This window comes from Cervus elaphus, chromosome 11 (assembly GCF_910594005.1).
Source record: "Cervus elaphus chromosome 11, mCerEla1.1, whole genome shotgun sequence".
Taxonomy (NCBI): domain Eukaryota; kingdom Metazoa; phylum Chordata; class Mammalia; order Artiodactyla; family Cervidae; genus Cervus; species Cervus elaphus.
Window position 1 is genome coordinate 74427526 of NC_057825.1, and position 17543 is coordinate 74445068.

Genomic DNA, 17543 nt, shown 5'->3' on the forward strand with positions numbered 1-17543 from the left:
TGCAGGCCAGTCAGCCACATACCCTCCCTCAAAAGGGAGAGAGCTGCTGGGAGGGAAACCACCTCGGCTCCAAGTGTGGGTCACGTTTTAATAAAATGCTGTTCTCTACTTGGAGTGGTTGGGGGGAATCGCTTTAAAGGAAAGGCATCTGGATTCTGGTTCTGGGCACCCAGATCAAGCAACGGCCATAGGAAATCCTCTGTGGAGACAGAGTCCAGCCTCTATCCCTGCCAGGGAGATAAACGCTGACCATTCTCACACAGACAGCCAAGGCCCTGTTTACAAAGCCCTCCCCAAGCCCTGTCTCACTTGATTTTCAAAGTTATCCCCCTGGCTCTTTTACAGAGGAGAAAACCAAGTCAGTGAATCACAGATGTGATTTGAATCATGGCTGTGAGGATTATTAGTATGTGACCTTGACCAAAGCTGTGGTTTTTCCAGTAGTCATGTATGGATGTGACAGCTGGACCATAAAGAAGACTGAGTGCCAAAGAATTAATGAGTTCAAATTGTGGTGCTAGAGAAGACTCTTGAGAGTCCTTGGATTGCAAGGAGATCAAACCAGTCAATCCTAAAGGACATCAACCCTGAATATTCACTGGAAGGACTCATGCTGAAGCTGAAGCTTCAATACTTTGGCCACCTGATGCGAAGAACTGACTCACTGGAAAAGACCCTGATGCTGGGAAAGACTGAAGGCAAAGGAGAAGCGGGTGGCAGAAGATGAGATGGTTCAATAGCATCACTGACCCAGTGGACATGAATTTGAGCAAACTCTGGGAGATAGTGAAGGACAGAGGAGCCTGGTGTGCCCCACTCCATGGGGTCCCAAAGAATCGGACATGACTTAACATGACTTAACAACAAATGACCTTGACCAAGACACATACCTGTCCTGGACCTTACTTTTCACATCTGTAAGATGGGAACATAGTAATATTAGATTGAACAATATGAAACTTACTTTTCACATGGCTCAACACCGTGCCTACTAGAAGAGATGATCAGCTTGGAAACCGGCAGAGAAAGGACCCAAGAAATGTTCCCAGTTTCACCTTTTGATGTCCCAACTGCAGACAACACTGTAACCCTCAGCCCAGGAAGGCAAAAATAACAGCCTGTGTTTCCCAAAGCAGGTGACTTCTCTGCACTCTTTTCTGATGGTGTAGGTGCTGAGATGGCTGAGGTGTGTGTAGGGGGCAGGGAGGGGATGCTGGTTTATGGCTGAGGGTCCATAATTATAAACTGGGGTTCAGTCTGTGAGAAGTGCACTGTTCTCCCATGAGAACCAGATCTGGCCTTGGTACCCCTTTGCCCACATCGGGCTAACCAGCTAGATGTCTCCCCTCTAGCATGCACCCTGCAAATCTTTCAGGACCACATCCTGGCTAGTTGGCTCTTGGGATCCAAGTAGCTACACTCCTTCCTGAGCACTCTTGGATCCAAATGGACCCCACCTGGCTGGGGAAGGATACATTCTCTCTCCCCTAATCCAGTGTCGCCCCCTCTACCCTCCCCATCCACTTGGCAGGAGGGACCTGCTCAGTTAGAGGTAACCCTCACTGACCAGAGTTCTCTAAATAAACCCTGGCATCACACAGGCCCAGGTGTCCAAGGAGACATTTGTTTCTGGCTGTTTAGGAACCTGGTTTCTTAAACTCCACTTTCAGTCACCGCTCTCAGATGCATCATTTTTAGAAACCTAGTTCTCAACCCAGGGGTCCCCAGCTCATAAGCTCTGAGGGACCCCTCAATCAGAGAACACCTGACTTGGCTGCTCCATGCCCACCCCTCCTCCAGTCCCCCTGGGCCACATCTTTCATCTCACCACCTCCTGGATGACCCAACACATCTCTCCCCCTCCAAGCCTCCATGGCACAGGCATGCGTGTATGTATACGCACGTGTGTGCATGCGTGTCTGCCTTGGGCAGGACAAGCGGTCTTATGAAAAAATCTAGAGTGTTTCACTCCATACCCCCTCCGCCTTATTTCCGCACAGCAGTCAGGCACTGAAACCCTGGATAGTTGAAGAGTTATTTGTTTACCGCCCACCTCCCTCACTAGAATGTAAGCTCCACGAGGGCAAGCAGTTTTCTCCATTCTGTCTGCTGCTGTTTTTGTGGCATCCAGAACGGGGCCTGGCACAAAGTAGATGATACTCTGAATTAAGAGTGGCGTGGGACTTCCCTGGCAGTCCAGTGGTTAAGCCTTTGCCTTCCAATGCAGGGAAGGGAGTGAGGGTTTGATCCCTAGTCGGGGAGCCAAGATCCCACATACCTTGTGACCAAAAAACCAAGACGTAAAACAGAAGCAATATTACAACAAATTCAATAAAGATTTAAAAAAGACTGGCACGAGTGCATGAATACTTACTTGTACAAGCATCTCACCCCTGTGAGTTACTGTCACTTTAGAGGTGAGGAGCTGAGGCTCCTAGAGCTTAGGTGATCTGCCCAGGGCCCTCAGCAACTGAGTGGCAGGGCTGGAACCTGAATCTAGGCCTGCTGCCATGAAAATTACATGTTCCTTCCACTCCCCTCCATCACCACAGACCCAGCTCAGGCCTGTTCATGCAACATTCTGTTGACAAGCTGATGATATCGTTTAATTCCAGAAGCAGGAGGTAGGAACTTGTTAGCTCAGTCCCTGGTCACTGGAGGGCAGGACCCAGGCCCACGAAGGGAGCCTTGGACACCACACCTAAATCTCATAAGCAAGCCGCACCCCCCTGGGGGGCAAGCAAAGCCTGCTGCAGTGACATCCACGGGGGCTGATCTCAGCCAGGACCTGGTGGGCTAAGCCCGAGCCCCGCAGCTTTCCCCCCCGGGGTGGAGGCTGGAGGCCCGGGTAGGGCCCTGTCACTCACCATGGACTCGCTGATGAGCAGCAGCAGCAGGGCTTCCTCAATGTTATCCTTCGGGCAGTAGAGGCTGGAGGACAAAGAAGGCAGTCTGGCTGCAGTGCGGCCCTCACCAAGCAGCACAGCTGGCCCGCCTCGCTGGCCCTTCTGCCCCGGAGTCGGCACCAGCCCTCGTAAGGTGACCTTCCCCTGCATAATTCACAGGCACCGGATTCCACCTGTAGTTCTTTATGGTGCCCCAGAGTCACAGATCTGAAAGGCTGTGGTGGGCAAGGGTGGGAAACACTGCAATGCTCTTGGGGTGGGGGTGGGGGGTGCCCCTTCCAGCCCCCAGCACTGCCTGGGGCAAGTGAGTGGCTGCAGCAAGCTGCAGAGATGAGCAGAAAGGAAGCTCACAGACCCCACCTTCGATTATTGGCAGAAACAAGACAGATGGTGCATGGAGGCAGGGACTCCCCAAATAATTGTTCGGCCTTTGGAAGCCTTACAGGACCCCCTGCCCCCACCACAAGACCTGCCTTCTCTCGTCTTCTCGGCTCCTGCCTGTTCTAAGGAGCCTGCCTGGCAGGGAGCTGGGCGGAAAGTGCAGGAGAGCGTGGAGCAGAGAGAGGGGCCACCTTGGGCACCCAACCCCAGGGACGGTGGCCTGAGTTTGGAGTGGTCCCCTGAGCAGACAGGGCTTACTTGTCTCCTTCGTAGAGGTGAGGTTTCCGCAGGGCCTGCGTGATGAAGGAATTCTCCTCCTTGCTCATGAACTCGGGCAGAGGCTGAGACAGGGGGCTCCAGTAGCACTCCTCACTCAGGGAGTGCAGCAGGACCCCAGCCAGGTGCTTGGCGGCCATCTGGCAGAGAGGGCGGGACTCAGAGGCAGGCACATGCTGGCTCTGCCCTGCTGGGCCTTCCACTCGCGGCCCGGCCACATCTGCCTATTGGCCACATGCTGCCTCTTCGGGAGGCCCACCACTGCACCCCCGAGGAGCCCCCTCCCTTCTCTGGGCCTCTAGCATTGAGCTGCCCCCACCCCTTCTGTTGGCCTTTGATGGCTCCCACTTCATCTTTTGTCCTCTTTCTTCTCTAGACAAGGGGTACATTTCCTCCTCCTTCTGGCCCCATGGAGCCTGGCATGGCTCTGAGTGTTCACAGGCCCTTGCAGAGCATTAAGGCCCCCTGATACAAGCAGCTTTCTCTACCAGACACCTTCCTGATATTTGACAGAGAAGTCTAGAGTGAGAAGCAGCTGTGACTGTGATTCTGGGTGAATAAAAGCCTAAGCGGGCAGGCCTGAAGTGGGGCAGGAAAGCAAGCCAAAGTTCTTTATTAAGATCAGAAACCAAAGCCTGAGAATTAGCACACCATCGTGCTAGGAAGGGATGTCTGGAGGTTTCAGCACTGATCTAATGTGAGGGGCCATGCACAGTGCTGTGATGAGAAGGATGCTGAGGGCGTGTCCCAGGCTTGGAGGCAAAGAATGCTGCGGTTGACTAGCAATGTCTGCTGTGAGCATGACAGGGAGAGGATAAACATGCACACATGCATGCAACATATGGTCATCCCTGATTCAGGGGTTGCCTGCTAGGACTTCTGCAGCCTCCTGCTGAAATCAACCCCTGAATAAACCAGCCAGAGCCAGCACCTAGCCCTGGGGCCTCCTCCATTACCACTTTGAAGTTCTGAGTTGCTTTGGTCTCCACAGTGCGTAGCACCTCCCGGAGCTCTCTCATGCCTTTCACGATGTTCCTAGTGGGAAGACAGAAGAAGCAGAGTCGTTACCAGCCTAGTTCCCACAAAGACATCCTCATCAAACCCGAGGACGCTAGGAGGAGACTGCCCATTTGAATGCTATCTGACAACATCCAGTAATTGGTAAGAAAGGTCAGAATTGTAACACCAGGATCCTAGGGGCCCAGGACTTCACTGATAAAAGAATAGAAAGGCTTCCTCTTTCCTACAGCCCTCCAGAAACCCAGGCCTCCAGTTTACCATCAGAAAGAGATCAAGATTGGGTCTTTCAGATAGCCAGAGGGAATTTGTTATATGACACAGGGAGCTCAACTAGATGCTCTGTGACAATCTAGAGGGGTGAGATGGGGTGGGAGGTGGGAGGGAAGTTCAAGAGCGAGGGGACATAGGTATACCCATGGCTGATGCATGTCGATGTATGGCAGAAACCAACGCAACAATTGGTTTACACACAATTGTAAAGAAATTACCCCCAATTTAAAAAAAAAAAGGGATCAGGTTATTTCAAAGATATTCTGGCCCAAGTGCTCTGGGCTGGTGTCAAACTTTCAGACTTGAGGTCAGCCTCAAATTCTCCATCTTCACCCACCACATCTGGTCTACACTGGAATCCATCCTCACCTCTCAGTCCTTACATCACCTGGGGCCTAGATGACAGCGACAGCTGGTCTCACCCACTCCAGTCAGCCCTCCGTGCCTCAAGCTTTTTAAAGTGTGATCCACAGTAAGAAATACGTTTGACACTGCAACTCTATATATATGCACACATTGCTTACATAAAACTGAAGTACGTTTCTTGAGCTATTATCTATCTATACTACGTGCAAGGCAATCCACTCTGATATTTTCTATTTTACATCTCCTGCAACTTCCCCTTCTTAAAAAGGCTTGCAGCAGCCCACTAAACAGATTTTGCAACCCACTGATGGGTGTGACCCGAGTTTGAAAAACTGCTGCCACTGTCCCTTGAGGACTCCACCTGACGTGCAAAGACATCTTGTTCCCCTCCAAGTTCGCTTTTCGTTGGTTCCCCCCAGGCTTACAGAATCCAGTTGAGGCGCTCAGCACGGCGTCCCAGGGCTGTCAGGCCTGCTCCTTGCCTCTCTCCCATGTCATCTCTCACCACTTGAGTTCTTTCTGAACAACTGTCCACAGTTCCCTATGTCAAGTCTTGGCACAGGCTTCCCTCACTGCCTTTAAGAGCCCTTCCCCTACACATCCTTAAAAAAAACCTGTGTTTTTACACATCACTTTCGATATCACCTCCTCCTTGCAGCCTTCCCAGGCCCTCCTGACTGTGTAGCTCTTGCCTCGTGTTAAGTCCTCTTTCGAAGCAAGCAGGGCACTGCAGTCACGTCCCATGTTCAGGCTGACCCCCTTCGCACTGTACACCCCCTGAGGGCAGGGTTCCTGTCTTCTTCCTGAAGCTCAGCCTGGGCATACAGCATGTGCTCCGCAAATGCCCTCACTTGTTCTGGGGGTTCTCTAGATCATAAGGAAAATCAGTAGCTGCCAGGCCAGCAAATTTAGAAATGAAAGGTCACAGAGGGTAAAAAGCCAAAGGTGACCGCTGGGGAAGTCACATGAGTCCCTCCTGCAGCTTTTATGCGTGAAACAGATTCCTGGGGACTTTGAGCTTGGAGCCATAAAAGGACAGACGCTCAATTCCTTGCCTTCTGGGAACCTCCGGTTTCCGACAAGCAAGCAAGCAACATTATAAATTCAGATCGCTGTTTGGAAGATTGAGAATGGAGACTAAGACCTGGGGGACAGAATAAGAATCACAGCGGTCTTCCCTAGTCTGTCTAGAGCTTCTGAAGAACCAGAAAGGGCAAGAAGCAGAGGGTACCACAGGGTCCTTAGAGACTTCACGTCTGGGGGCTGCTACTGAAGGTAGAGGTCACCTCTCTGGGCTGTGCACAGTCCTCTCCTCTATAAAATCACACCCTCAGTTTCAAACAGCATCTCCCAGACTACTATCATCTACATGCCACATCTACACTTTGGGCTACTAGCTGTACACCATTAGTGTTATTGTTTTGTGCAATAACTTTTCTTTATATCTTCTTTCTTTTTACTTCAGCAGACATCCCACCTTCATCAAACATACCTGAAACCATAGATTTGGTGTACAAGTTGTTTCGCTTCAGGTTTCGCATTTCTTTTTTGCTAATAAATATTACATACAGAAGTACTTCTTTTTTTTTTCAGAAGTACTTTAAAAACTTAGTCTGTGTATCACTTACAACCATCGGTGTACCATTAGAGGTACTAAGGTGGGACCAGCAGCATTAGCATCAAGGGAATTTGTTAGAAATGCAAATTCCAGATCTGCTGGATCAGAAACTCTACTGTAGAGCCAGCAATCCATGTTTTATCAAACTTCCAAGAGGGCTCCAACGACATTCAAGTTTGAGAACCACTGGTTTAGATGATTCCTCAATGTCTTCCAGTTCTCCTGTGCTAAGCAATCAGGTTCCAGGAGGAACACCCTGACATGGAAACCCTGGCTTTGCAGCCAGATCCTAAATCTGCAATCTTAGGAAAGCAAGGTAGCCAATCTGAGTTCTAGTCTCCCTGTCTGCAGGAGGATTCCTCATTTGCTCACAGTGCTGTCAGGAAGGTGAATGTATGTGAAGCCCAGAGGACACTAGGCATGCGGTACAGACTCACTGAATATTAGCTATTTTCCCTATTTTCCTTTCTCCTTCTAATCTGGGTCCTAAACATCACGTTACTTATGTTTTAATTTGCCACATTATTTTGCATGGAAGTTCGAAAGCTAATGAGTAAAGGCAGGGGAAGGAAGTATCCAAGGGGATCCTCCAGTTTTGTGTCCATCTTTCTCCTTCCATCAGCCCCATCCCCACAGGGGACAGAAGGACAGGACTCCCTGGTAGGCAAACCACACCCAGGGACAGGCTGGGAGCCCCCACAAGCCCGAAAGCAAGAGTCTGCAGCAGAAGCCCTTCAAGCCCACCAAGGACTCTGCCTTAGAAAAGGACCCCGAGATGGACAGCAGGGGCAGCTGAGAGGAAAACCATATAGCAGCCACTGTTAGAAGAGTGAGAAAAGATTGCATGAATTCTCAGAAGAGAGGAAATGGCTGGCTCTGGGAACTCAGTCTGCGGGAGAGCTCTGCTGGAGCAGTGGGGCCAAATGGCCACAGGCTGAGGAGGGCTGGACCCTGGGGCTGCCCCAGGGCCCCTGTGGCCCAGAGGAAGCCGGGAGCTCCCCGGACCTGTGGGTGATTTTCCACTCTGTAGGCTACCTGCCAGCCTCCTCCCTGGCAGCCTGGCCAAGGCTGCTACCAGGAGACCAGAGCCAAGAAGGGCTATGATCCCTTCTTCCCACTGCAAGGCAAGGACTGTCCTCTCTCTGCCTTTAGGTTCTACATCATCAACACTCAGAAAGCACTCCCAGGTCAGCGGTACTGGCATTGCCTGGGGATTTGGGAGAAACGCAGACTCCCAGGGATCCTGCTTCTCCCAATACACACACAGTTTAGGAATGAGCACTGTATTTTAACAAGATCTTGTGCTCCCAAAGTTGTGTATTTTTACTGTTTTCAACTCTGTAAGGGAACTAGGCACCTAAATAAGCTTCCAAGAATTTTTTAGCAAAGTAATCACCCTTAGGCATCTTTTGGGTAAGTTCCAATTTTTAGTGAATGCAGTTAAAGAGAAAAACCAACACAGGTTCTGGTGGCCAGAGCTAGACAGGGAGAGACCCAGGCTCCCGGGCAATGCTGACCTGTTCTGAAATGTCGGGAATGCCCCTCTGCCTCAGCGCACCCCTCGAAAATGGGAAGTAAGCTGGGGTCTCTCCCAACAGCCTGAATAAACCTGTCGCAGGTCTAAACTGCTGGTGCCAGGTAGAGCTGGGGCTTTTCTGAGCCCCGTGAGAGGCCACTTTGAAAGATCTCTTTGTTCCAATCTCTCACATTGACCTTTCTGAGCAAAGCTGACACTTTTAACAATATCCAAACAGGAGCCTCCAACAAACCCTGGCCCAGAATCAGGCTGCATGCAGACGAGCCAGGAGGCCATGGATTCCAACTCAAGCAAACCCTGGCTGGTCAGGAGCAGAGAGAAAGAGGAGATGTGCGCGCAGGCATGGGTCAACGGAAACAACTTGTCTTAGAGCGGCCTGAAGGTGGGCCATGCGAGGAGGTGGCAAGCTCCCCACGATCCCTGGTCAGCAGCAAGCAGTGGGGTGGATTTTGCAAAGCACTTTATCTCATCCAGTCTTTGCAACTTCTAATGAGGTTGGTGAGGGAAGCTTCATATTCCTGGGTACCAGCTCAATGCTTCAAACACAGGAGGCACTCAAGAAAATAACTGTGGAATAAATCCATCCTCATTCTCCAAGGGGAAAATTAAAGCCCTGAAGATGCCTGCCTTTTCAGGCCATCACTTACCCTAAGGAAAAGGTGGGCTCCCTGCAGGCACCAAGAGATCCAGATTTTACTCCCTTCTAGCTAACCAGACCCTCCAGAAAGACAATGGTGTTCTGACTTGGCACAGTTACACTTCCCTTTCCTGGCTATCTGAACTCCAGGACTCCCTCGACTAAGTATTTTCAAAGGGCTCACTGTACACCAAGTACCTGGATATTGTCCGACTTGATGGACATGAGTTTTAGCAAGCTCCGGGAGTTGGTGATGGACAGGGAAGCCTGGAGTGCTGCAGTTCATGGGGTCGCAAAGAGTCGGACATGACTGAGCGACTGAGCTAAACTGGATATTGAACACCAAGTATCCTGTTCTCAACAGGCATCCAACTATTATAGGGGGAATGAATTAAGAGACTGAATGATGAATGAATAGCTCATTTATGGGCTTGCACGTAAGGAGTTCATGGTCTATAAATTTAGCCATTCCCCTGATTTATTCAAGAGCTTAGCAAAATATTTTGCATACAGTAGGGTGCTCAACAAATTTTCTTGAGGGGGAGAATGAGAAACAGGGAATGAGAAAATACATGGAATTACCACTGAATGGAACCTAAACAGGCTGTGGTACGCACAGCCCCGGCCAGAAGTCTCCGTTTCAGGGCTGGCACTGCTAATCGCATATGAGAGATTTCTGGTCAAAGACCCAGAAATGCACAGCCAGATCCCATCAGCTGGAGGACTGAACCAGAAGACAGGGTCAGGTGAAGTTCAAATGGTTATCAAGCTATTCTTTCCTGCCACAGAACCACATCATCAGTTTCAAAAACGAAAGCTCTCCTTTTCACTCCAAACCCCAGAAAAAGACTATGACACTTCCGTGCAGGACCCTGAGGACATCCAGGCAACGGGACCTTTCTAGCAAGGTGGGGGGTGGGCAGCGGGTAAGGACGGTAAGTAAAGGCTGTGCACTGGGAGAGGCTGGAAGGGTGTGCCTTCTCTGACGGGCCTCCAAGTTCTCCCTTCGCCTAAAGAGGTCTCTTCCGTGACCACCAGGAGGCTTTCCTGGGTTTCGCTGTTGGGGGACTCTGCTCCCTGGATGCCCTCTTGAGCCATCTGTCTCCTGCCCTCCCCCAGCACTGCAGATACTGGATGGCGGATGAGAATACTAAATTACTGCTGATTGGATACACCCCTCACTGGGTTCTACTCAATAGCAGGTTGGGTTTTCTAAGGTACCTACACACACACACACACACACACACACACAGAGTAAAAAATTACTGCTGATTGGATACACCCCTCACTGGGTTCTACTCAACAGCAGGTTGGGTTTTCTAAGGTACCTACACACACACACACACACACACACACTAAAAGGGAGAGTGTTTTCATATGGCTTCACAGCCTGCCAAGCCCTGTGACTCCCTTAGAAAACACACATTCCCTTCTCTATTGTTTGGTTTTGGTACAAAGAACATATATTGCTTTAGTGATTAAAAAAAAAAAAAAATGAACTTTTTTTTCCCCAAACTTTTTTTTAAAGAGCATGCACAAAACATTCAGCCCACCTGTTTCAACACACATAACCCAAGCTGGCTCCCAGACCTGAGCCAAGAATGGGCTCTGTACATCTAGGGAGAAGGAAGGGAAAAAAAACACTGCAAGGAGAAATGGCCCCTTGCCCACTGTGGGGGAAGGAGCCAAGTCAGCTCACATTCTTTTCTTGGGAGATGCTCACAGACCCAGTTCTAGTGAGGACAGGGTCATCAACAGTTTCCCCGGCATTGCACCACCCTCAGCTACCACCTGCTGCTTCACTCCTGGAACTGCTTCGTGCAAAGCAGAACCAAGTCTCCCCCACAGCCAAGACCTTGGGCTCACCAACCCCCAATTGAAAGATGCCTCCTCCTGGCAGTTGGCATCTGCAGAACTGCCTGGGGCGAGGCTCCAACCAGAGTCCACGGCTGCCCTCTGGTGGCAGCAAGGGGGAAGTGGAACCCAGGTACCCCAGGTCCCTGCCCCTTGGGAGGGGCCTTCTAACTCTGGACTTTCAGGCCAGCACTTTCAGTCCCAGGTCAATTAGGAACTCTGCCATCAGTCACAGAGCAAGGGGCAGGAGTCAGCTGGGGAAATTAACTGCCGGATCAATAGGGCAAGGCCCTTGGAAAAAATGAATGTCCCTCAGACAGTGAATGAGTAAGCGGGCAGCATGAGGGAGGCCCAGGCCTCAGTGAAGCTCCGGATTAAAGGGGAAGCACTGTCTGGAGGCCAAGCAAAGATCACTCACACTGCACAGTGGACAGCACCACACCCTTTAAGTCATGGCAGATCCTCAACTGGAGGGATCAATCCTCAATCCTCAGCAAGTTGGGCCCTGGGAGCCAGCACGACTTGTGGTCATCTGGCCCCTGGGACTAAGCACCCCATTCTCAGCAGGGTCTCCTCTGACCCTCTGAAGCCTGGGTCCACACCATGCCCACAAGGGAATGATTCCAAATGATTCCAAATGGCTCTCAGATTCCAGCCCAGAGTCTGGGAAGCAGATACCACCACCTCCTCCTGTTCTTCAGGCCCTAACGAACGTCCTCTAACACCCAACAGTGCCTGAGCCCCAGGGTCTCCATTCCACCCAGCCGGTCAGAACAAAGTGTCTCCCTAGACTCCACTCTGTCCTCGGCGGCACCCAGCTCCCTGCCTTCTGTTCCTCCAGCACAGAGCACTGCCCACCATCCACACATGGCTCCTACAGCTCCCCCTCAGACGTGAGCTCAGTGAGGAGGGTCCTCGTCCGGCCCGGGGGGTTGGGGGTGACACTCAGGGGGCTCTCAGAAGCAAGCTGGGAGATGAGCTGCTGTCTCTTCTCAGGGCTTTTCCATCTTAGCCCCCTTTCCCCTACTGGGCTGTGACCTCTTTCAACACAGCAAAGGGTTTCCTCCTAACCCTTCCGAAACACCCCAAGAGCCCAGGCAATGGAAGTGAATTTAACCACCAGGAAAAGGCTCTGGAGCCCGTTAAAAGACTCTCCAAACCTGCCCGGGAGACGGTGACGGGGTGTCAGGTATCCGCATTCCAGCCTCCCCCTGACCTCCTGCCCCTCGCACCCTGAGCTGAGACAGCGGTTCTCGAGCGCGGTGTCAGGCTGTGGGGTGGGACAGACACAGTCAGCGCCACGTTTGGTGGCAATACCACCTGTTGGCCTTGTGACTTTGGGCAAGTTCCTTAACCTCTCCTTCAGGAAAATGGGGATATTACTAGTTCCAACTTTAAAAGATTACATGTAAAGGCATCAGCATTCTGCCTGACATGCAGCAAGTCTTCAACAAATATTGGCGACTATCAAGAAGAAAGGTGTAAAGACACTATTCAAAGCCCACCCAGGCACCCAGGACTACTTTCTCTCTGTCACATTCCAGGGTCACTCTGGGCTGGATGAGCTCACAGGAAACAGAGAGGGAAGGGCTGAGTTGCTTCCACACATCCTGAGAACTGCTCCTCACACTCAGGCTTTCAAATGTTTGGGCTGTTTGCTGGGGAAAAAAAAAATGATGATTCAATCTATTTGTCTATATGTGGGAGGCAGGGTGGAGCAGGGGTTGGGGGAGTCGGCACCCTGGCTTTAAGGACCAAAATCTGTGCTTCAGGAGGTAGAGGACAAAGACAGGGGAACACAGTGACAGCCACAGAAAACGAACTGAAATGACTTGGGCTTTCCTGGAGGGGTGATGGTTACTGCCTCTGCCCACAAAGGGCACGCACACACACACACACACACACACACACACACACAGCCTGAGTGTGCGGAACAAAGCCAGGACAGGAAGCAGGCCCACTCTGGGGAGGAGCAGGCCTGGTTCCGGAAGGGGAGCCACTCTCTGAGAATGTGACTCAGGGTCCCAGAGAAGGAAGCGGAGCCCTGACTCAGCAACAGCAAGGATTACCAGGACCCTGTCCTTCTCCCACACCCCCCACAGGTGCCAAGGCTGCCCTCGGACACCCCTGAAACCTTAAGTGGCATGGGTTTCCAGGCCACTCAAATCTGAAGCTGGAACCCCAGGGAGTGATATCAAGCAACTGACTCCAGCTCATTTGAGCCCTGGCCCCGGGGGTCACATGACCTCCTTCACAGAGCACATGGTCCAGCTTGGCACACAGCAGGTGCTTGATAACTGCTGGCTCTCTCCTCCCCTCCTGGCTGTCCACGATGCTCACCTTGACCTCATCACACCAGCAGAGAAGCCGGTATGGGGAAGGTAGCAGGGGGAGAAGGGAGGGGACCTCAGTGGCGAGGGATTAACAGAGCTCTGAATTCCACACTCCAGTGTCTGTTCATTCCCACTCTCCTCTTGGACCCTCACGTCCTGGGATGCAAGACAAACAGAAAGCCCCTATTAGAGGTGAGAGTGGGGGCAGAGGAAAAACTCATTCAGGGCCACTGAGTGGCTCCCCATTCCTTATCCCTGCTCTGATGACCACCGACTCTTCAAACCAGAAGCTGAAACCACACATATCAAGCAGGGGCATACTCGAAGGAACACACGGCAGGCGATGAGCACCTCGGGGGGCGGCCATGGGGTCTTAACCTGGGCATCTGCTGTGGGCAGTGTAGCCTGCTGGTTAATGGTGTGAGGCAAGACCGGCACACACAGTCCTAGCTCTGCTCCGGACAAGTCACTTGTGTTCTCTGAGCCTCAGTTTCCCATCTGTAAAGTGGGGATGGGAATGACAGTACTCACCTCAGAGGAGTGCTGGAAGGACAAAATACACAAGCAAGCAAGGCGCAAATTCAGCACTTAGTACGTGGCATTATTAGCAAGAGGAGTATTTCTTATGAATGAATGAAGGGCACAGAACACTAGAATCAGAACCATCTGGGGACTCACTGGCAGTCCAGTGGTTAGGGCTGGGCGCTTTCACTGCTGCGGCCGAGGTTCTATCCCTGGTCGGGAAATTAAGCTCCCACAAGCCATGCAGCGCCCTCAAAAAGTGTCCCCTCCCCCCAAAATCTATTCCTCTACTCCACAGGGCTCCCCTACAGAAAAAGAGCACCTCTTCTGCTGCGAGAGGCCCTGACTGGAAGGAATTCTTAAGCAGAGAGCAGGTGTCAGCAAACTCTTTTCCGTAAAGGGCCAGGGAATAAATATTTGGGGATTAGCCATCCAGTCTCAAACCCAACTACTACGCTCTGGGGGTGAGATAAGATGCAAATAAGGGGTACAGCAATGTGCCAATAAAACTTTGTTTGCAAAAACAGGGTGACAACAGTCTCCAGCTAAAGGGAAGCAGCCAGGTGGCAGCTGCCTGAGCAGTAAAAACAGGAACCAGCCTGCCAGGCCATCATCTCACTGAAACTGAGGTTCAGTAATCAAATTAGAACAAAAAAGCAGATGGTGGATGGAGCTAGAACAGACAGGGTGCCGCCCAATGGCCCCCCTGGCCCCACCTCCCTGGCCTGGTTGGTGTGAGGCACCCAGGGGCAGCCAGGCCAGTACCGCCCTTGGGAAGAAAACGGCCTTGGCTCTCTGGGCCCCCTGATCCTCGCTTCCCAAATGGGGACACCACCACCTCCCCGGCCTAGCACTTGAGAATTTTTTTTTAAGTGTAAATTTAAAGCTTGAGGCAGCAGCCCATCTTGCTGTGGAGTGCTTCTAAAAAATAATACAAATAAATGATAATGACTTTCTAAGCAGCTGTGATGAATAGGGTGCTAGGCTGGGTGTTCACGTATGAGGGAAGAACAAGGAGGGAGCCTGTGTCCCTGGCCGGGACCGTCTCCCTTTTCTTACCATTTGGAGGACAGGACTCGTGGAGCAACCCACGGCCTCTACCAGGAGGGCGGGATAGGGAGAAAGGAGGGGGCACAGGTCTCCTCCAGGCTAGGGTCCAGCTGGGGCAGGCCCACCTCCGGCCATCTCAGCCACCTCTGCCTCCAGGGAGTGGCCTCTCCACGGCCTGCTCCGCATTCTGGGCAAGAACTCTGCTTCCTTCTCTTCCAGGGATTAAGCGCTGAAGCATAGAGCTTCCAGCATCCCAAATGGGATGTGGCTCTGATGGGACTAGGATGCCTGCTGGATGGAAAAGCTGTCTGGGCCACAAACCATGCCTCCATCCAGCTGTTCCCCCTCTGAGTCCCACCCCAAACAAGGGCTCCGTGTCAAACCAAGCTGAACACTTTATATGCCTTTGCCTCCTCCTGAAAATTTACCAGCTGCATTCAAGCTCGTTGGAGTTCCTGAAGGGTCTGGGAAGTTTTTAACTCACTGTTTCCCAAGTGTATTTGGCCTTGGAGCATCCCAAGTTCCCCATCTAGAATCCTCAGCCCCATCCTATCTTCTGCCCCACCCAGACTCCTCCTGTCTCTGGGAATCTCCCTTCCCTCGAAGCCCGGCTCAAGGATGACTGTCCCAGCCACGCAGCCCACCAAGTCCTAAGCCCACCCGCTGGTGTGGGCCTGGCCATCTTCGCCTGACCCCACAGGGAGCAACTTCACAGGGAAAAGAGATGAGCAAAGGTACCAAAGAGGCTTGCAACCAAGCCCTGAGTGGAAAACTCAGGCTGCAAAGCAGCGTATTGTAAATTATGATACTGTTCTGTTGTTGTTTAAAAAAAAAAGAAAAAATACACCTGTATATCTATACATAGGAAAATGTGAAAAGACATATATCAAATGTTAATAGTGATTATCCAGAGTATGGGAGCTGGAAAATTTTCTTCTGTACAGAGTCAGACTGTAAATATCTTAGGCTTGGAGTCATATAACTCTATAGTTGCTCTAATGCAGCCATAGATCTAGAAGATATCTAAACCAATGGGCGAGCTATGTTCTAAAAAAAACTTTACCAAAGCAGGTGACTGGTCAAAAGGTCATAATTTGCCAGTTTCTGATCTGAAGATTGAATATGTGATTTGTAATTTGTCTACTTTATGTTTTTAAGTATTTTTCAAATTTTCCACCATAAACATATTACTTATATAAACTAGGAAGGAGGCAGTGATTAATAAATTGTTCATTTTGGGGGAGGGAGGGATAAAAATTAGGTATTTGGGATTAAAATACTCATACTACTACATAAAAAATAGATAACCAATAGGGACCTACTGTATGGCACAGGAAACGATAATCAATATTTTGTATTAATCTGTAAAGGAAAAGAATATCATGTACATATATGTATAACTGAAGCACTTGGCTATATACTTGAAACTAACACAATTCTGTAAATCAACTATATTTCGATAAAATTTTTCTTAGAAACGCTTGCACTGCGCTGTGAGAGCTTACAAAGCAGCCTCTCCCACACATCTTGGTGGCACAGAATGGAAACCCCTACGAGGTCCAAGCTGGCCACCTCTGTAGCTCCAGCAGGATTTTCCTGTAGCTCAAATGGTAAAAAATCTGCCTGCAAGGCAGGAGACCAGGGTTTGATCCCTGGGTTGGGAAGTTCCTCTGGAGAAGGGAATGGCAATCCACTCCAGTATTCTTGCCTGGAGAATTCCATAGACAGAGAAGCCTGGCGGGTTACAATCCATGGGATTGCAGAGTCGGATACGACTAAGCGACTAATACACACATGAGGTCTAAGCTGGCCATCTGTATTGAAATGACCAATGCTCATACCTTTTAACACAGAATGCTCCTCTTTTAGAATTTACCCTATAGGTTCCCACTGAAATAATGCACCAGTACAGTACTGTTCTGGACTCTGGCATATGTTGAAAAGAGCCCAAGTCTGGAAGTGACCTATTTGTTCCTCAGTCGGGAACTGAGTAAACCAACTGAGGACATCTGAAGTAGGACATCTGAACTACAGGATCCTACAAACACTACGCAGCAGAGTGAAGAAAAGGCAGCTCTGATGTGGAACAATCTCCAAGAGATACATTTTAAATGAAAAAAGGCAAATGGGAGAATATGTATTTTAAAAAGGAAGAAAATACGACATGCATATAATCACTTAGGAACGCTGCTAACTATCTTGGAATGACACAAGAGCCTAGGAACACTGCCTACAGAGGAACCAGAAGGCAGGGGATGGAGATGGAAGGGAAACTTATTGTCTCCTGTACCTTTTAAATTTGGTATCCTGTGTAAGAATCTTCTATTCCAAAAATGCAAAAATGTTAAAAGAATGAATATAGTGGAATTTAACAAAATGAATCACACCAAAAATGACGCAGGGGCTTCAAAAGCCTCTAGCCAGTCAGAGCAAAGAAAGCTCTGTGATCCTGACCCTGTTTCCTCACCTGTGAGGAGGATGTAACACCTGTGTGGCAGGCCCGCCTCCACCTGGGAGGCTTGAGAAAGGCGAGGCGTTCGCCCAACCTGCAGAGTGACCAACTCCATTTAGCACACGAGTCCCCACTCCCCCCGCTCCCCTTGCTTGCCTGGATGTCCTCATGGCCCCAGACCACAGTGTTTGCAGGAGGTGGGAATGATGCCAAGGGAATTGAGGCACAGGAAGCCCAGGCCCCTGCCTGCCAGTCTCCGACCTGGTGGAGGCCTTGAGCCCTGTAGAACCGCCAAAGACCCAACGCCGCCAGCAACACACC

The 17543-nt window shown here is 50.7% G+C and overlaps 1 protein-coding gene across 4 annotated transcripts in view; it reads right to left on the reverse strand.

The window, feature by feature from the left end:
* Window positions 1-17543, reverse strand: part of TTC7A (tetratricopeptide repeat domain 7A) — a 119791-nt gene that overhangs the window by 69992 nt on the left and 32256 nt on the right. For 3 of the 4 annotated variants that reach the window (XM_043918081.1, XM_043918084.1, XM_043918083.1), the window contains 3 exons: window positions 4520-4598; window positions 3546-3703; window positions 2868-2931 (listed from right to left, as the gene is read on the reverse strand). In XM_043918081.1, the coding sequence (XP_043774016.1) occupies window positions 2868-2931; window positions 3546-3703; window positions 4520-4598 (301 nt within the window). Of the gene's footprint in view, window positions 1-2867; window positions 2932-3545; window positions 3704-4519; window positions 4599-5222; window positions 5336-17543 lie in introns of those variants that run through there. The other variant, XM_043918082.1, reaches the window with a different exon arrangement.